The sequence below is a fragment of the Paramormyrops kingsleyae genome, chromosome 19, assembly GCF_048594095.1.
Source record: "Paramormyrops kingsleyae isolate MSU_618 chromosome 19, PKINGS_0.4, whole genome shotgun sequence".
NCBI classification, from domain to species: domain Eukaryota; kingdom Metazoa; phylum Chordata; class Actinopteri; order Osteoglossiformes; family Mormyridae; genus Paramormyrops; species Paramormyrops kingsleyae.
In genome coordinates this window covers 13,139,606-13,161,406 of record NC_132815.1, presented here as the reverse complement: position 1 = coordinate 13,161,406, position 21,801 = coordinate 13,139,606, and the positions used below count along the sequence as shown (strand labels likewise).

The following is a 21,801-nucleotide window of genomic DNA, read 5'->3' as shown; positions in this document are numbered from 1 at the left end:
GTATACCTTGTCAAACCTTCTTAAAGGAAGCCTCTGGCCTTCAGCCCAGGTAAGCTCGTGCTTTAAAGAATGCCTGCTGCCTGCTCATATTCAGTCTTTCCTTGCTGGTGTGGCCATTATCACAGAACAGATCAGGGACAGAGGACCTAAACGTGGTGCAACCAAAAAGCCAAATCACAAGATGTGAACAAAGTCTGGTGATCTTACTAGGAAGAATATGGGAATCGGGAAACACTTGTGAAGACTCAGAGAAATTGGGACACTCAGGCATACATAGATGGGGGTCAGGATCAATACTTGTATGGGTAATAGGGTCTAGTGGAACAGGCATGTGAAAGCACACAAGAGGAAACTCACATAACCAAGGAAGAGTGGGGCAGAAAAGCATTCTGTTGTTGGACATAAGACAAAACCTCGTACAGTGGTTCTTCCAGTTTTATATAGTTTTACCCGTAATTAGAGCAAAAACAGTTGCTGCAACTGTTCAAGGCACGTCCTGTGAGAGAAAAATTGACTAGAGGGATATTTTTGTATACAGTTTTAGAATGTAGTTTTATACTAATGCAGAAGTGCCTGGGTGTAAGGCAGCCAACACCCAAGAATAAGCTAAAGAGAATTAAGAGTTAACTTCAGTGTTGTAAACATGTACTGGAATTTAATGTTCGCTAGATTTTGCAGAAATGCAGGCGTCAGAACAAAGGTGTGAAATTTGAAGCCACTTATGAGAAAGGACATGAAAACCACAAAGCTGGATGGGGGCTGCAAGCAGGCAGCCGGGCCCAAGAGAGAGAGGATGTTCAAAGTGCAAATGGTCCAAACCTGCAGAACATAGACTACATTAAATGTGTGTGTGCTTGCAAAAATGCAAACTGCATAAAGCATATGTGTTGCAAGATGTGTGCGTCCTACACTGTGAAAAAAAGGCAAATTTTTTACAGTTTTAAACTGTTTTATATCAATCAATTTAACTGTAATTTATATTTTTTTCCTGTTAAGTTAAATGACAGAAAAGCTTTATTAAAACTACATTGCATAAATTTATATTTATGCACAGTTTGTAAAATAACAGAGAAATCCCTTCAGTGAAACTGGATTGATTCTTTTCTGTATTTTTACAGAAATTAGACGTATGGTTGCATGCCTTATTTGTAAAATTTACAGTAGTATGCAAAAGTTTGGGCACCCCTCGATAAATAACATATTTTGGTAATTTTTTAATAGAAAAGATGTAAACACAGTCTCTGTAGGAAATGGGAAAAATGCACAATATTTTCAGCAAACATTGATGCATAGTTACTTTTTATGTCATAAATTGAACAAAGATAAAAAATAAAAAAAATTTAAGCCAATCAACATCAAACCAAATTCAGCGTGTTCCTCTGGCCCTCTCTCATCTTTCACACCCTTTCAGGAAAGTTTCACACTCATCTATTTTCCAGAACCCCAGTGCTATGTGACCTATAACCGTTTGTCCATATTGCAGTTGGAGAAATTGTTTTTTTTTCTTCTTTTAATTTTTTTTTGTAGCATAACACATCCATCCATTATCTGAATCTGTTTATCTCAGGATTGCAGGGGGTCCAGTGTCTATGGGCACAAGGCAGCGGACAGACACATACACACACTTTTGGACTGTGGGAAACCCCACAGGCAGATCAAGTAATCTCCACAAAAATGGGCCCTGGTTCCAGAGGTGTGAGGCAACAGTGCTAACCAGTGCAGCATCATGACTGCGACCCATCTTCCATTTTTACTCATTTGGCTCCCTACTGACCCAGTTGACCATCAGTTTGTGACATGTATTAATGTATTACTCTCTTGGCTTCTTTGAGGGAAATAATGGCTAAGAAAAAGTAGAGGTGATTAAAGTGAAATGGAAATAAACAGTAATCGCTAATTGCCAATGTTTTGGATGTTAGACGTATTGGAAAACTCATGAAATATGGGTGTTGTTTTGTATTAAATACCTACATAAAATATTGCTTATTGTTTATTTCCAAGCAAAGTAAAACTGAATGAATGAATATTGATACACAGTTATATGGACACATACAAATGTTGTTCTGGAAAATAGATGGGTGTGAAAATTTCCTCATAGGGTGTGAAAGATTACAGAGAGCCAGAGGAACACACTGCATTTGGTTTGATGTTGATTGGCTTAAAAATGAAGGAGGTATTACAATTTATCCAACAGCAATATTGATAGACGGTTAAAGGACACATACTGTACTGTAAAAGTGGCGTTATGGTGATTGGCATTGCACTTTCAAGACGGTCCCTAAGTTTTCCGGCAGTTTTGTGTGGGCGGAAGGATGTTCCCGTCTTTGTATTTTTAATTCATATTGCTGGAGAATGTGAAGCTAACTAAAAGTGTAAAATATTCTCCTCGTTTAACTTCACATGTGGAGCCTAATATGAAAATAATTACCGTCATGATCCCGAAGATATTGCAGTTTAGATATCAGTAAATGTAGCGAATAACGAACATAAAACCAACTTCACCGCGGTATGGCACCGGGGCAGGGGTCTCCAACTCCGGTCCTGGAGAGCTTACTATCCAGAAATTTTCTATCCTACCTGGCTTCTGATGAGCCACACCTAGCCCTGGTATTTACCTGAGAACAGGTGTGGCTCATCAGAAGCCAGGTAGGATTGAAAACCGACTGGATAGTAGCTCTCCAGGACCAGAGTTGGAGACCCCTGCTCTAGGCGGTGCAATGTGATATGCTTTCATGGGGCCCAAAATCTCTAGCAGCACCCCTGCATCCTACAGAGAGACCCAATCCTATCTCAGCTAGCTTCGGTGCTTCTCTATTTTGACCCCCTTCCGAATGATGTCTGAGCTTCTCACCCTTTTTCTAACTTGGCTTTAAAGGCTCATCCTTCTTTTTCTTTTTTTTTCACTACATTTATCTGAGAAATAATCAATAGGATAATGATAGTGTAGTATAATTGAGATCTACGGAAGTCTATAGAGGACATGCATAAACTTTTTTTTCTTTTCGTTATCTCGAGAACATACGGAAGCGTAATGCGTTCACTTGAGAAAAAATAATTCTGCTCTGTTTTTCTGAATTAATGACATAATTATCTCGGAATTTCTGAATTAATGACATAATTATCTCGGAATTTCCGAGATAAAGTTTTCATGTAAAAAAAAAAACCGCTGTTTTTCTGAATTAACGAGATACGGTTTTCATGTAAAAAAAAAAAAAACGCTCTGTTTTTCTGAATTAACGAGATACGGTTTTCATGTAAAAAAAAATACGCTCTGTTTTTCTGAATTAATGACATAATTATCTCGGAATTTCTGAATTAATGACATAATTATCTCGGAATTTCCGAGATAAAGTTTTCATGTAAAAAAAAAACTCTCTGTTTTTCTGAATTAACGAGATACGGTTTTCATGTAAAAAAAAAAATACGCTCCGTTTCTCTGAATTAACGAGATACGGTTTTCATGTAAAAAAAAAAAAACGCTCTGTTTTTCTGACTTAACCTCAACAACTCTCATTTCGCCTACTTTAGAGCTCACTGCAACAATGTCACTCCTTAGATTAATACAGTTTTATTTTGGTTTGGGTTTGAAACACTGCGAAATACTCGCAGCTTTAAGTAACGTAGATGGCATTGTTATTAGTTTGTCGACTTTGCGCAGGTTTTGCGGTTGTTCAGACGGAAAGCCCATTCTGATCTGCAGAACATTGCAGTGTTTCTACAGGCTCAGTTGGACCAGTATGGCATGCTTCACGGATACAAGATGATGCATCTGAAATGCATTCAGGCTGGTCATGTGGTGACTCAAGAGACAGTCAGACCATGTATTTTTTTTTAGATGAACTGTATCTGTGTCTGCACTGTCTGACACGCCTCCATTCGCCATTTTGAGTGTATCGCGGATGTAAACACATTTGGTTAACAAACGTAATGTTTCATATTCAGTGTTTTTTTTTCTCTACAAAAAATGTAACGTTTTATGGAACTTTAGCAGTAATGTTACTGATTTTCATTACCAAAGCACACCAGCAATTTAGGTGTTTAAGAATGGGAAAAAAAGAGTCAAGAACACCACAAAAATGTCATTGGACATAGCTTTATTGGTAATATTTAAAATAAAATATAAGCGGCAAGCAGGACATAGGCTTGGTATACAACGAGTTTATACAGATCCTTCCAGGCATCATGTAAAACGTTAGAAACCATACTTGCAAATGTTTCTATACTTAAAACATAGTTAGGCATTGGTTTTACAGGGCACAGCACACAGTGACAACCTTTTCCAGCACGGCGGCTTATAATCCATGCACGCGAATATACATGAACTGATACACGTGTCATTACAGTTTTGCTGTTTACTTGTCTTTAAAAAGCATTCACTCTGTAACACTACTTTAACATGAGCATATTAATCTATTTCTGCTGCCCTCCGTAGTGAGGCTAGCTTGCTAGCGTAGGTTAACCAATGTGAAAATACCAACTTTAGAAGACAAAAAAATGCATGTTCAGTAATATTACTCAAACAAAAAAAACATCTTAGTTGCCTTTATGAAAATACCGAGAGCAAGCACGCATAAAGGGAGATATCGTATTGAAAGTGACCTCCTTCCGTCTCATTGCTGCCACCCAGGCCACCGGACGCCTCTTCGTTAACTCCTCTACCTGCTGTCCATATCCTCTTTTCCAAGTGGTGTAGTCCACCTTTTTGCCATTTCTACCATGTAACTTAGTATGACAGTCTTTCACTTAGTGTCATCTTACAAAAAATAATGCCGGTGTTCTGTCAGATTGTCCTACCTTGTCAGATTTTCCTACCGCAGCATGTTTTTATGACAATGCTATTTTTTCTTTTTTATCAGACATCTAATTTTTTTAGGTTTTATTCACCTGACATGTTTCGACGTTCACTGTCAACATGTCAGGTGAATAAAACCTAAAAAAATTAGATGTCTGATAAAAAAGAAAAAATAGCATTGTCATAATTACTTTAAGACATAATGAATATAATTGAAAGAAAGAGCATGTTTTTATAGTGATATCTATCGGTTTTTGCTGCGCTATCAAAAAATCCTACTGGGGGTGTTGCCTAGTTTCAGCAAGCTCTACAAATGCGATGCGTAACTTGTTTATATCATAATTATACTATTATACTGTCTATAAATCACAGGCAGCATGTTCTGATAGCTCAGAAACACCCATCAGATTATCCTACCATCAGTGTTTTACCTTTTATATTATCCTACCATCAGTGTTTCACCCTTTGTATGATTAATTATGACACTTTATTGTCTATAAATCACAGGTAGCATGTTCTGACAGCTCAGAAACACCCATCAGATTATCCTACCACCAGTGTTTTACTCTTTGTATGATTAATTATGACACTTTATTGTCCATAAACCACAGGTAGCATGTTCTGATAGCTCAGAAACACCCATCAGAACATGGTACCTGTGGTTCATGAACAGTAAAGAGTCATAATTCAAGATAAAACACTGATGTTCTGATGGATGTAACCATTTTTCAATAGGGGTGGGCACCACAGGAAAATACATGTGACATTTTCACAATTCAACTACAAATGCTGTTAATTCAATGTAATTACTGCACAGCAGTAAATGAACTATGGCTAATTATGCTGTCTTTGCAATAAAATATGCAATAAACTTCTGTGTTCCTGAAGTAATGACGATATGATGTATTGGGAAAAGTATATATTTGAGGAAAATTACAGTAATGATAAATATGGTCATATTCACTAGCTCTACTTGCTCTCATGGCTCCGGGTGTCTTTGAGTAAGGGTGGGCAATCTTTCAAAATCTTAACACATTATCAAAATCCAGAACATGAATTATGGTGTTTCTTGACAACTTAAAAAAAGCATTGTTATAAATTCAGACTTGAACAAGCTTAGACTCGATGCACTTTCACCATTTAATACAAACTATTCAATAGAAAAATTCAACATTGTTAACAAAATGAAAAGCATTAAAACCCAAGTTTAAGTTAAATTTAAATATATCAAACAAAGTTGTTAACCAGTAAAACAATAAAAATGTTTTTTTTTTTTTAAGTACAAAAGTGCACTTGTAAAAGGTGTTCAATGGTGCATACATTTCTTAGAGTAAGTAATTAGAGTTATAAGATGTAAATATTGAAAGCGAATCCAATATCTTAACAATATGTCCTCAAATGCCCAAAGTTATCAAGTTTAATGTGAAAATTTTACCATTTCAATGAAGCTGTGATCTTGATCTGAGTCCAGCATGGAACAAATCACACAGTAGTCTGCTGCATTTCCTAAAAACAGATTCAGAGGAGAGAATGCATAGGTAATAAATTTATTAAATTCCATAATTATCAAATTATAATACAAAGCCACTGAATCCTAAAATCATACACATGCTCAAAAGTATGATCTCTGAAAGATAGACTTCTTTTCTTTAGTGAATGATTCTTAGATAAATTTCCCTCACAATTCAAAGGAAGTTTGTAGGTTTTACTCAGCATATTGCAGAAAAAGCCAGGGTTCTTCTGGAACCGTTAGCTGTCACACGTTGTTAACAATGTTGTTACTTTTTCAAAACCCAGGAACCTTCAATGTATTTTTGCCTGGAAACTGCTCTCTTACATAATCACATAATCATAACTACAAAACTTTCACTAGAAATGTAATGTTTAGAAATATAAAAATGCTTTTGTACTTTGCAATGAAATGTAAGAAACATCTGCACACTCAGACAGTGAAACATTGGTAAATCACCATTCACTTTCCAGGACACTACAGTCTGCCTCACCTTTACATTCAAGTAGTTCACACGCTATTTCAAGTCGTGCAGACCTCACAGCTTCCTCAGTTGTTTGCACCTCAGAAATGTTCCCTCTCAAAAGGTAATCCACAGCAAACTGCAAATATTAATATCAATTTTAGTTAATGCAAATGTAGTTATATTGATCCACAAGGAAAAAAACCCACATGATTACCCGCAATATGAGAACCCCACAACTGCTGCCATCAAGCTGCTTTTGGTGTTGCAAGGTCTGTACACACCACTGTCCTTTTTGGGCATCAAATCCTCTCATCTTCAAAAAATTTCTAAAGATTATTAAAAGAAGTAAGAATATGACACTCCAAAGCTGATTTTAACAAATCACATAATTAAGAGTAAAGAATTTATAAATGGTACCTCCAGTTCCGCAGAACTTTCCTTTCATAATAGCCTTCATTACCAAAAGGGTCAATCAGCAGAAGGGTTTTTTGGGACATTCTCACAATCTTCAAAACATAAATCTTTGGCAGTTAGAGTGAACAGTTTGTGTTTCAATAAATAATATATATGCTTGTATTTTAACTATCATATACACTTTTTTTCTCATAATAGTTTAGTAATTAAGGCACACACCACAAGAATCCAATGTGCTCGAAAATTCACGGGGCACAACCAAATGTCCTGAACAGGCCATTTCATCTGCATAACAAGTGCAATAGTTAGTGATGGTTCTCAATCATTATAATTCATACATCTTGATAAAAAATAGAAGCCTTCAGCCAAATTACCTTTTTGAGACTAAGGAACTGCCCAGCAAACAATGATGATGCAATCACTGCACAAAGCTGGTGTACAGGTGTCTAGGGGAAATGATCTTCATAATACAGAGTATTATAGATTATATAGAGTATTTTAATAACAAAGCATGAAATATACTTTTACCTGTACATTTTCCAAGAAGTGGCACAGATATGCATCGATAACCTGTATTAAAGAAAATTTGAATGAAATTCAGGTAATGATCACATCAAACAACCGAATTATGATTTTCATGCACAGCAGCAGAAGACCGGTGAAAAACAAAATATAGAGTGAGTGACAGTTCTGCAGACAAAAAGAGCCTTGTTGGTGAGAGGGCAGAACTTTTGTCATATCGGTGCAACCTATAGAAATGGCAAATACACAATTATTGTGGACAGAAAGCATATCCGAATTTAAAACATGGTAGCTTGAGCAGGCTTGGCAATGATATCATAAGACAAGATGAGGCAGTAGGAGGCACCGATTCATCAACCGATTTCTGAGCAAACCTAATGACTGATGTTCTTTGTGCTACTTCTTTTTGCTGGGGGCTAAGGGATGGGGTTGAAGTGTTAACTGGCATCATGATGGAATCATTTGGATGACTAGAGACCATGTTAGTTTTCTGGTCTGTTTCGGATCTTCTGTAAGGCTTGATATGGGTGACATTATATTTATTTTTTAAAGTAGACCCCTCAAGATTTGCTAATGTCACAAGCTTCCCAGAAATATCATGAATAATGTAGGGCCCATAGAAATCTGGTTCTATCCTTCCTCCTTTCCTTGTCTGTTTTCTCATGTTCAGCAATAGAACCTCATCTCCTTTCTTATAAACTACATTTCTATGCCTTTTCTGCACCCTTTTGGCATATGCCACTTCCTGCTTTGCCTGAGACTTTGCAATAGATTCAGCTGCTGTTTTCTTAATGACCTGTCTCACTTTTTCTTTGGAATCCAGAAACTGATTATAACTAGATTCCTCAGGGAGAATGATGTTGGACAGCTGCAATTAAAGACACAAAACATTTCAATTGTAAGCAAAATTAAGCGGACAGATGAAAACTTCAGTGTTTAACAGAACATAAACAAAGAAATATAAAAAGAATAAAAGAGCATGCACTGTAATAAGAATAATTCTATACATGTTATTTTTTTCATCCAGTAAATGATCTGTTGAGATGTTTGTGGCTGGATGGCCACATGGATGTAGTGACATACTCTTTTCAAAAAGTGGTTTTATAAGTTTAAAATAAAAACATTATTTATTATGAAACAATTTAATAGAAATGTATGAAAAAGAAAACTAACTAATTTATGGGAAGAACTCACTGGCAATTCAGGAGGGACTTCCGAAGGGAACACAGCCTCTCTTCCGTACATCAATCGGAATGGTGAGACCTTTGTGGTGGTGTGCATCTTAGACCTCAGTGAAAATAGAGTAGCCTCCAAAAAGACGTCCCAGTCATTCTGTTGCTTGTTCACAATTTTCTTCAGAGCTCTAAAATGTAAAAAGGGAAAAAATGGAAGACAATGACAGTTAGGATGACAGGTAATTTATGGGCATAAGCAACGGCGAGTATTAAAGAAACAGAACACGCCATCTTTGTTCTCAAGCTACCTTATCGTACACTAGGTCAGAGAATAAACTTGTCATACAAAATTAAAAAGGACAAGTTCAGAAGATATACCAGAGAGACCTTTAGGGGGAAAAAAAGAAAAAACTAAAATCTGAATTAAAAAGGAGAAAGAATTAAACATAAAAATTGTAGTAATATCAATAAGAATAGCAAGATTTTTAATCTTACACTTTCACTTCTCTTTTTGTCACAAGCATGGTTAATTCAGCTCCTCTGGTGTGACCACAACATTTGGCACATATATATATATATATATATATATATATATATATATATATATATATATATGTGTGTGTGTGTATATACACACACACATACATATATGTGTGTATGTGACAATTATTTTATATACCTTTTGATGTTGTCATTGGTTTTTTCATCCAAACCGTTTGTCTGCGGATGGTATGCTGCTGTGACGCTCCTTTCTATGCTAAGCATTTCACAAAGCCTTTGGTTGAGCTATATGAAGATAAAAGTAATTAACAATATATATAATATATGAACAAATATACTTTAAGGCAACTGAACAAATATATTTACATTAACCATCCAACTTACTTCATTTACAAATTCTCTACCCTGGTCTGAAAGGATTCGTTTAGGGCATCCATGTCTGTATATAAGTGTGCACAGATGTCTTGTAACTTCAGCAGCAGACTTGGTCTTTAAGGGAAAGGCCTCAACCCATTTTGAAAAGTAGTCTGTTGCCGTTAATATGTACTGGAATCCATCTGTTGTTTTTGGAAGGGGTCCAGTAATATCAATCCCAATAAGCTCCCAAACCTCAGACACCTATCAAAGCAATAACTTGCATTAACGCATACAGATCATACATTAGCTAGCTGCTATTAATTTGATGTTTTGAAGGCGTTTACCTTGATACACTGCAGTGGCTGCACATCAGCCAGAGGTTTTCCTACTCTCTGACAACTGTCACATGCCAAAACCTTAAACCAAATGTATTTAAACATGATTATCAGTATGTTGCTCGTGTAATTATTTTCAGGGTAGAGTACATTTAACATACCCAGTTTTCTATGTCTACTGACATGCCTTGCCAGTAAAATCTCGAACACATGGCCACTCTTGTTTTTATAATGCCTGTATGTCCACCAATTGGGGCAGAATGAAACTCCTCAAACAGCCTTCTTGCCTCTTGTTTTTCCTTTACCACCCTTCTGTTACTATAGAGGAGTTCTCCGTCTACATAAAAAGACAAACATAATTAATGTCAATGTTAAGAGAAAAACTATAATGTTACCATAATGAGACTAACCTTTGATTTTGAACTTCGATGCATATCTACGCAGATTTTGTCTTTGGGCTTTATCATATCCCAGAGGATATTTTCCCAAAGAAAGGTAGTCATATACGGCATTCCACTTGTCTTCCATAACTAAAATATAAACAGTTTTTGCTTGTTAGTATAAACATAATACAATTTTCAAACAAAGAATAACAAAGAATCAGGCCATATATTATAAACTATTCACAAAATACACATACATACATGTATATATTTTATATTTATGTTTCCAGAGTGTATAGTGTACATTTTTTTTATTTTTTAAATACTGTTGGTTTAAATACTGTTGGTTTTTGTGTTTTATTTTTCTTCTATTCTTTTTTTAAACTTTGCTGCTTTTTGCACTGTCCACTTTCTGCCGTGACAAAACAATTTCCTACTTGTGGGACTAATAAAGGATTATCTCATCTTATCTTGTATATTTTTTATTACATTATGGCAAAGTCCAATAAAGACCACATGCAATGAGTTAAAAGGTAAAACACTGATGGTAGGATAATCTGATGGGTGTTTCTGAGCTGTCAGAACATGCTACCTGTGATTTATAGACAATAGTGTCATAATTAATCATATAAAGGGTAAAACACTGGTGGTAGGATAATCTGATTGGTGTTTCTCAGCTGTCAGAACATGCTACCTGTGATTTATAGACAATAATGTCAAAATTAATCATATAAAGGGTGAAACACTGATGGTAGGATAATCTGATTGGTGTTTCTGAGCTATCAGAACATGCTACCAGTGATTTATAGACAATATAGTGTCATAATTAATCATATAAAGGGTAATATACTGATGGTAGGATAATCTGATGGGTGTTTCTGAGCTATCAGAACATGCTACCTGTGATTTATGGACAATAAAGTGTCATAATCATATAAAGGGTAAAACACGGGGTGGCATGGTGGTGCAGTGGTTAGCACTGTTGCCTCACACCTCCAGGACCCGGGTTCGAGTTTCCGCCTGGGTCACATGTGTGTGGAGTTTGCATGTTCTCCCCGTGTCGTCGTGGGGTTTCCTCCGGGTACTCCGGTTTCCCCCCACAGTCCAAAGACATGCTGAGGCTGATTGGAGTTGCCAAATTGCCCATAGGTGTGCATGTGTGAGTGACTGGTGTATGAGTATGCCCTGCGATGGGCTGGCCCCCCATCCAGGGTTGTTCCCTGCCTCGTGCCCGTTGCTTCCGGGATAGGCTCTGGACCCCCCACGACCCAGTAAGGATAAGCGGTTTGGATGATGGATGGATGGATGGAGGGCAAAACACTGGTGGTAGGATAATCTGATGAGGTGATAATGTGCAATGTTACTCATGTCATTTCAACTTTATGAAAACGAGCAATTTTTTGGTGCATTCTAAATTGCATAGTGTGCATGTATATTGTACAGTGTACATCTTAGTTTGGGTTTAAGCGTGTAGTTTATACTGTGCGTATATTTGGTGCATTTCCCAAAAGCATCCTTGCTACCGTCGTTTAGCAACTTACATAATTGCTAATATGCAGAGCACAGTTTTTTGTTTTTTTTCCGTATTTTGCTGCTCCTAACTGTGACTGTCCACCAAGGACATTTGGCACAAGACTAAGACTAAATTAAAAATAGGTGACGAAATTAACACTACACAGTATTATATAATCGTTTACATGTTTCAATTACAGTTACACAAATATGAAAAAAAGTATTTGGTGCTGTAGTTACCGTGTTTTCCTTCAACTACTTCCACAAAACTTCGAGAGGTGCGCGATGGTAGCATGCATTTATGGGCGTGTAGCCACGAAAAAAAATATGGCAGTGCGCATGCGTAGTAGCCTTATGTAGGACGTTTCGATAAGTAGGATGAAATGACAGAACACCGGACGCAAATGCTCGCTCTTTCGTTATATACAACCAAAATGGCGATTCGACCCACAATACACTGCGGCTATAGCGAGTGTGACGTCGGCTGACAAAGACCAATTACTTTTTTTTTTACATGAAAACCGTATCTCGTTAATTCAGAAAAACAGAGCGTATTTTTTTTTACATGAAAACCGTATCTCGTTAATTCAGAAAAACAGAGCGTTTTTTTTTTTTTTACATGAAAACCGTATCTCGTTAATTCAGAAAAACAGCGGTTTTTTTTTTTACATGAAAACTTTATCTCGGAAATTCCGAGATAATTATGTCATTAATTCAGAAATTCCGAGATAATTATGTCATTAATTCAGAAAAACAGAGCAGAATTATTTTTTCTCAAGTGAACGCATTACGCTTCCGTAGACTTCCGTAGTGATCAGATTCAAACTTAGATATTTTTGCATGTCTGGCCTATGTTTACCATCTCTCTCTCTCTCTCGTTCTCTTTCTCTTTCACTTTCTGAACCAGGAAGGAGCGGACCACTTCGAATGGTATACTTACCTTTGCATGAGCTCTCTCTTAACCACAACAGACTGGTACTAAGTTGTAATAGCCTAATGTAGGTTATTTTACTCTTTTGTAAGTACATTTTCGGAATAACCCAAGTATTTCAAGTATATTTTAAAGCTTTTCTTTAAGAAGGACTTTCCATATTAAGAAGACCCAAAACGGAACTCGTCAGTCACTTCAGGAAAATACTTTTGTTTCTCAAATCTTAAACTCTTTTTATATTATCAACCAACTCCATCGAACTAATGGATCTAATAATTCAGGTAAGAGTTGTCTTTAAATGTTCATTATGACATTATGTTCGAGAACAAACAAACGGAAAATAAGACTAAAATAAAAGCAAATAATCCAGACTCCTTGACTGTCCTAAATATCACTTATAATTGAAATTGCTTTATATTGCGACTCAGTGTTTCCCCTAGGTTTACAGCTTTTTGGGGGGGGGCAGACAGACACCGACAGGATTCATGGTCTGTTTCTTTTAATGACAGCAGTCAGTATAACAACTGAACTAAATATCAGAACATCTCTTTTTATAACAATTATCCACAAAGTGTGCATCTTCACCACCCTGGAAGCGTTTAAAAAACGCAGATATTTTTGTCTGCTTTTCAGGTGGTTGACGCGACATATTTTCAAACGTGAGCTCTCTGTCCGCTGGCACTGTTGCCAACTCCTCGGCAAGGAAAGTCGCTATTGGTTGTCCCAAAAGTCGCTAGAAGTCGCTAAATGACACCATCGCCTAATTTGCATAATGTAATAATGCATGTATTGATAATGGACGAACTAGGAGAGAGGAATAATGTCGTGGGAGAGACAAAAGGTGGTTAAAAAAACATCCTAAATACGTTTAGAACTACAAATGAACTTTCTTCTGACGATTCTTGTTTTTTTACATCACAATTACAACCCTCCTCCTATATCCGGGCTTGGGGAGAAGGGTCTGGCTGCAGCTGCTGTGGAGCGTGGAGTGTGGAGTTTTACAGGAAGTGGAGTTTAACTGGAAATGGAGCGTTTTACAGGACGTCCCTCCTTAAAATGATTAGGAGTGGAGTTTTACGGGTAGTCCGTCCAAAAAATAAATACGCAACCTCATCTCGATAAAATAACAAATTACTTCTTACAAATTAACTTCTTAGTGTAGTGTTTACGGAGGTTACAATGAATTTCGGAGGAGAAATATTCCCGTCTTTCCTTTACATGTAGCTTTGTACTTTTGACAGAACATTGTTTTTACCATATATGTTGCTATTGTTAGACATTTTCAACGTGTGTGTGGGTGCGCAAAACATACTGCAATGTAATCGTTTAATCAGCAGTAATGAATTGTGTCTATTATTATTAATACATGTATAATTTGTAGGGTTTGTTTGAGAAAATATTAAGGTGTCTTGGTACTTCGGCAAAACTAAGGCTCTCCGTAGCGTTACTTAAATTTTTGCTCTTGTGCAATTCAGTCTTTCTGTCGTGTGTACCTACATACATATATCATTTTTGCCTTTATGACAAATGTACCAGAAGGAAATGAATTATATCTATAATGTGGGACTGCTATTAAATCGACGAATATTGAAAACTCATTCAAGGTACCATGAAAATGTGTATAGCAATTTAATTTAGCCAAATCAGCCTTATTGTTTTGTACTTTAGTGGGGTGAAGTGCAATATTAGAATCTATGGATCCTGGCTCAAGTACCGATGCAAATTTTAGGGTGGGTACACATCTTAGACTAACACTGTTCGCTGCACATATATGTCCACCACATACATTTATGTAGGCTGCACACAGTCAAATCAATTTAACAAACTGTGCAATGAGTGTTCTTTTGTAGTTTTCATAATTACACTTGAATTTTTTTTTCATTATAAAAACAAATTTTTTAGTTGATTTATACACAACTTTCTGTCATAACTCAGTCCAAAAGTCGCTGCATGATGGGGATAATCACATCTCGAGTAATGTATGTCTGTCATAAGACATTGTTTGGGGAATGCACTCTGGTAAAGGAACAACTTTGCTAAAACATATATACCTTCAGAGTTTTATAACACCAAATATTTATTTTTAGAAGATTTTAATCAGAGCAAAATGACCACAATCTTACAAATTTTATTACATTTACGTGTTTGGTAATAAATACAAATGTATGGGGGGGGGGGGGGGGGTTATTAATATAAACAATTATGATAAAATGTTTCCTTTAAAACTTCTTTATGAACACACACTACATATATTAATCTGTTAATATTTTAATACTATAATGTAGCTTATATGTACTAATATGTAGTTTATTATGATGCAAAATTCAGATGATAGATTTGAAGTTGAAACAAACATTTATTTTAAGACAATGATATATAAATCAAAATGTATAAATACTATATAAAAATAAAAATGCACATATATACATTGTAGTACTAAGAGCAATAAAAAGAGAGTGGAAGAGAGGGGAGCATAAAAAAGGAAGAGAGAAAAACAAGAAACACACTAATTAAAGATGTCTTCTGATCAAACAAACAAAAAGATTTAAACATAGTAAGTACAATTCTTACAACCAAACACCTTTCCTTTTCATGTACTTCTCAACTGATTCGTTGAAGACATCTTTCTCACTGAAAAGAAGAAAAATTGCTTAACTTACAGAATAATTAAAAATAAAACTCGATTAAATATGAATACATAGCTTTGATCTAACGGAAGGTCTGCAAGGAACATTTCCTCTGCCTTCTTACAATCAGTATTATGAAGTGCAGAAAGGCCATAGATGGTGCACTGGAATAAAACTCATGATTTATCTACCAAATAATAAGCTCAGCAACTTAATCAAGTGCATTCAAAATTCAAAATTAATTCAACACTTACCTCTGGCATCAATACATCAAGAATGAACTTGATTTTATCCTAGATCAGCAAAACAGTAGGGGTCCTGTCAAGGAATCTTTAAGGTGTATGAAAGGTATATGGTTTTGCTGTTCATCATCCTTGAAATACACAGGAACGATGTAAGAAGATGGTTTCAGAAACCTTTTCAGATACTTTGATTTCTTCTTGCCCGTTAATATGCCCTATGACAAGGAAGCACACTAATCAGTCATGCACCACATAATATAATAATGCACTTTGCAATTTGCAATTTTCAAATTACTCATTGTAATCTACTCTCTCCTTTCCTTAAATTACTTCTGTTGTGATCTGGCGCTATATAGAAAATAAAATCAAGTGAAATTAACTTGACTTTCAAGGGGGGGCTGGAGGTGCCGTTGGGTGGGGCGGGGCGCTCCCCTAATATAATAGTAGGGGAAACACTGCGACTGGGAGAAAAAAAAAAAAAACTCAACAGGATGATTTCAGCTGGCTTATTTTTACATGTAAACATAATGTTGTGTGACTGGAAATAGAGTTAAGTGTGTTTCATATGTGCATGTTTGTATTAAACTCAGTCTTTTTTTAAACAGGCTTTCTTGTATGGGACATGTTTCGTCAGCTTCATTATGGGTAAGTTATAGTAAATAGTAACATATGTCTTCTGTCTATTTCCACAAGCAGAGGATCGTGGTGTAGCTAGATCATATCTTAGTAATTGCAGAGGAACAACCTGGGAAGATCCCAGTCCATCACAGGGCACACACTTGCAAGCTATGGGTCATTTACAATTCATATAACCCTCAGCAGAACTGACACATTGGAACAATTGGAAGATTAGTGTACAAGTACACTTTGAATCATCTATGATTCTCTAAAAATCAATGTATTATTTTAAGGGAACATTAACATCTTGTTTTTTTGACAGGACTTCATGAAACAGTCCAGAAGGACTTTGGAGATGTGTTGTTCATTCCTCTGTATAATCACACAGAAGTGAAAATTGTGTTCCAGTCATCTCAGTCTGTCAAACATGCTGCCTTCTGCAAAGTCCATGGAGATCTTGTGAACTGTTCCTCATGGTTTCAGCACCGTGTGACAGTGCAAGATGACTTTGTAAATGTAAATAAACTCACACCAGCTGACACAGGGAAATATATGATGTCTGATTTGCACGGAAAAAATATTGTCACCATGGCACTAAGTGTAGAAGGTAAGATCGGCATAACGTGATTCTTAATATGCGTAATTCGTCCCACCCCTAATGCACTACTGCTGAGGTGTGGGGTCTCACACACCAAATCAACAGCAATACAGGTAAATTTAAAACTAACTTGACCATACGACATGAGTCACACCACCACAACAGTTCCCAGAACCGCCAAAACTGAAATTTAAGATTATAATATTTATTTTTGTTAATGTATTTGTATTTTTAAACGAACAAGTAACATGTCTCATTCATGTGTGTTTTCGTTTAATTTTAATCGGTGTGAAATATAGCATGTGCATTTTCATGCCTTTCAGTGTATCAGCAAGAGTACATAGAGTATGCTGGAAAAAATGTGGAAATCTCCATACCCCACAAGCAGCCATCTATCTTACTGTTTCGTCCAACAATCTTCGGGGAACCTTTTCAGTTGTGTATTATACAAAACGGCAGTGGACTATGCCATGCTGGCTTTACTGATTCTATTTCTGTGGCGAATAACAAAATACAAGTGAACGATCTCACTTCCCAACACCATGGGATATATGAATTGATACACGAGGACCACAATATTACTCTGTGCAACATCTCAGTTCATATCAAGGGTAGGAAAACATTTCACTTGACTATAAAGTAATAAACTTAAGATCTACATTTGCTTTGCAAAGTAAAATAAAATGTTTTCATTTTGTACACATATTTAAATTTATGAAGGAAGCTCCTGTTAGTCAGCCTACATTTAAAAAGACTGACGTCAGTTTTCTATGGCTGTGCTGAGTGACGTAAATTTAGCATTTCACTGTAGGCTTAAATGTATGTTTTGTTTGCAGGTCACAAAGAATCTGTTTCTTTACAACCTGGAGCAGTTCTGATTATCAATTTTTACACCCACACCGCAGTGGTGGTTCAGTTTGTACCCGAAAGTCATCAGAAGTCGAAACGGCTCTTAGTAAACGGCACCACGATCCAAGACGGCAACGTTGAGCTGCGCTCGGGATACCTCATCCTCAGAAGTGTCACCCCCGCTTATCAGGGCTACTACCAGGTTTATGATTTAAGTGAAGAGCATCTTTACAACGAGGTTAAGGTCATTGTGAAAGGTAAATGTCACTCCTGTAATGAGTCATGCTTTTTATTCTGCATAGCTCACAATTATAAATTGTCATTATTCATATTTACAGCCAACGTTTTCCATTTTGGATGTTACAAGGGTTGTGTAACATGTTGACTGATAATACAGCAGTCAACACAGAGATGCAGTGACCTATTTGATGGATCGGATATCGGCCATACGTGACTGATCCACGCCCGATACTTACTTATTTAGATTTTAAAAAGAGAGCTCCTATTTGTACAATCAATCGCACGACAGCTATTTCCCATTTTAGATGTAATTTTTTGCACCATTCAATATGGGCACTAATGCTGCCACTCAGATTTTTTGCCACTCAGTGGGTGTGAGCGCAGTGATTTCTGTCTGCTGAGACATCATGCACATAATGTTTGCAGTTAGGAGAGTGCAAGAACACCAGATAACAGGGTTATGATCTGGAAGTATTTTGTGCTTTTAAGAGAAACTAGTAGCACAATGATTTGCAGTCTTTGTAAAAAAAGTTTTGAAAGGTGGGAGCAGCATTTAGTGGAAAATCCCACTAAAAGCGCACGCAATTGTGTGAGACAACGCGAGTTAAGTTTATTGGTAATTTGTTTTGTCTTCTATAGAGTCATTAAGCATCATGGAGTTTCACCAGGGTAAGATACAATTTCTCTGCCTTCAAAATTTGGTATAAATTTAATAAACTTTGCTTATGATGCCTTCTGAGGGTTTCAGTCTCATCACAGCATTTAACATGAATTATATCTAAAGCACACCTTTTTATCTGTTTTCTTGACAGGGTTTGAAAATACAGAAGACAAAAGTAAGTTCATTCTTTCTTCTGTTGATTAAATTGTATAAATTGTCAAAACATCTGAGCTGAACAAATCATTTGGGGCTCATTCAGATTCATTTGCTGTTTCCGCAAGCACCAGTGGTGGCCTAATAGTTAGGGAAGCATACTTGTAATTGAAAGATTGCTGGTTTGAATCCTCAGCCAGCAAGGTACCACCCCCAAGGACTGCTCCCTGGGTGCTGAATTGGCTACCCCCTGCTATGTCACAATGTTGCACATGGGTTAAATGCAGAAGACACATTTCATTGTTGTGTGCTGTGATGTATCAATACTGATCGCCAAATTCTAATTCAGCACTACACTGAATGCCACAAGCTCATGACGTATCTGACTTACAGATCATGTTTTTCATTTGAAATATGTTTTTATTCCTTGTAGCCTTGCCGGAACCTGAAACTTCTATGTTCATTACAGCGATGGTCCTGAGTGCCTTAATTATAGTCACTGCTCTAACTGTCACAGTTGTATATGTAAAGGGAACAAAGAGAAGGGGAAAACTGGTAAAGTCCCGCACAGAACCGAAAACATCCACAGACTTTCACAGGGTCCAGACAGTCTAAAATCAGTGCTGTCAACATTAACGCATTAACGCTTGTCCTTAATCTGGAAACCTTAACATATGGGGCGATGGTGGTGCAGGAGGTAGTGCTACCGTTCGGCAACCGGAGGGTTGCAGGTTCGAGCCGCGGGTCCTCCCAAATTGCTCCCGGTGAGCTGGTTGGCGCCTTGCATGGCAGCCTCTGCCACCGGTGTGTGAATGTGAGTGTGGATGGGTGAATGTGAGGCATAACTGTAAAGCGCTTTGGTACTCGTAAGAGTAGTAAAAAGCGCTATATAAATGCAGTCCATTTACCATTTAACACACCATTTTGTTTTTTGTTTTTTTAAGTAAATTAATCCTCTGGAGTTCATGATTCTGCCAGCAGGATAAAACAGAATATGTGTGTGTGTATATTTATATTGCAACTGGTAAAAAAAAATAACTCAACAGGATGATTTCAGCTGGCTTTTTTTTTACAGGTAAACAATACATTTTTAGAGCTTTGTTACGAGAATGATGAAAAGATCCAAGAGTCACAGACTCGGGTGTTTCAGACTGGAAGCAGTGTTGATCCACCCATTTGCAAATAGCTCTGTTTATATGATAATGAGAAGATAATCTGTCAGTCTGGGTTCTGTTTACACTGAGCGAGGAGCTTCAGCTTTCTATTTTGTGATGAGTTTTCACTGAGGATATACAATAAAAACACATCTCTGCAATTCATACATGACTGAATTTGGATAAGCTTTGTAAATTACAAAATGTCACTTGTTTTCTAATTTTGATCGCTACTGTAAAAACTTGGCTTTATACATGTATGAAAACTGCTGTTGTTCCTTTAGTGTTTCTAACTTTATGAGACTTTTTTGCAAGTATAAAACTACAAAGCAATCATTTTATTTAGCTTATTATGAAACACATGTTGTAAAATATCTGTAAAATAGCTTAAAATAGTATGAATTGTATCTGTTGAAAATAAAATATTTTTGGTAAAAATAAACTTTTGAACTAAAAACACTTGTATAATTCACATAAATGATGCAACTTACGTGTTCCCAAACAAAATGAAAAAATAAAAGCACAATGTGAATACATTTCCCAAAAGCATAGTTGCTAATTACATTACTGACATACATTTTTATATTAAAAAAAAAAACAACCTGTGATTGCTCTTACCAGTTTGTCATGCATTTCTTTGTTCCACGACCATACACATTACACATATTTGTTTCATCTTCCAAAAAATACAAGCAAATAGCTTACTAGCATTTTAAGCTTGTAATTAATCATGATTGTGTGTGTATAAACATTTTCTTGTTTCTACTTGACAGAAAAAGTTTGAATAATTATAGAAGTGCCTTTAAATGAGGGGATACCTCAACACCACTCTAGTCCAAATGGACCCATGTGAGGTTTTTTCCCGGTGGCTGGAGTGCCAATCCTGCCACCAACCCCCAAGTAATTCCCTGTAAGTTGGAGAACCTCCTTATAGGGCTGGAGGTAGATTAACATCATACCCAGGATGAAGCAATTGCAGATGAAGGGCCTTGCTCAATGGCCCAATGGAACAGAATCACTCCCAGCATTCACGGGATTTGAACCAGCAGCCTTCCAGTTGCTGACACAGATCCCCAGCTTCAGAGCCACCACTTCACAGTGCCTTTAAATGGAGCTTATTTAACTCTGAATTATTCTATATATTATTGATGATAAGAAATTATGACTGCCATCATTCGTTGGCGACCCCCCCCCCCAGGCCAATAAATGGTTCAGTCTAACTGCCACAGCCAGGTATTACGTGGGTGTCTCCCTGGCCTGGTCCAGCCACAAAGGTCCTCAGCAATGAGGATCCTGCAAGCCAGATCACCCTCAGGGAAACTCACCACATGGCCATAGTTCTGTAACTGATACTCCCTTCAATGAAGGGTGATTTTGATTCGTCCCTTCAGGGAAGGGATGAATCAAAATCATCCATATTTCGGGATGTCCCGGACAATTCGGGACGGTTGGCAACCCTACTACAGACAGCTTGCTCTACAAGGAGTACAGACGGCGTCTTCATCGTCGCGGGGGATTTCAACAAAGCTTCACTTAAGTCAGTTCTACCAAAGTTTCATCAGAACATTGATTTTGCAGCAAGAGGGGACAATATGCTTGACCTTGTTTCGCCGGGCGAAACGGCATTTCAATACACGAGTCCTGTTGAGGATGATCTTAGCCAGGACGACCCAGGCAATCCTTCCCTTTCCAGATAGGGACAATAAGCCCAGAATGCATGCTTTGGCGGTGGGGGGGGGGGGTTTACATCCTGCCTATCTG

At 37.0% G+C, this 21,801-nt stretch overlaps 1 protein-coding gene across 1 annotated transcript; it reads left to right on the top strand.

Moving 5' to 3' along the window:
• The first annotated feature begins 12,754 nt into the window (after window positions 1–12,754).
• LOC111841256 (uncharacterized) lies at window positions 12,755–20,482 on the top strand. The gene is made up of 8 exons (XM_023806863.2): window positions 12,755–13,179; window positions 16,373–16,412; window positions 16,708–16,992; window positions 17,307–17,594; window positions 17,820–18,089; window positions 18,712–18,741; window positions 18,885–18,908; window positions 19,320–20,482. Exons 1-8 carry the CDS (start codon window positions 13,162–13,164, stop codon window positions 19,499–19,501), a joined length of 1,137 nt encoding a protein of 378 aa, XP_023662631.1. The 5' UTR covers window positions 12,755–13,161; the 3' UTR covers window positions 19,502–20,482.
• The last annotated feature ends 1,319 nt before the right edge of the window (window positions 20,483–21,801 follow it).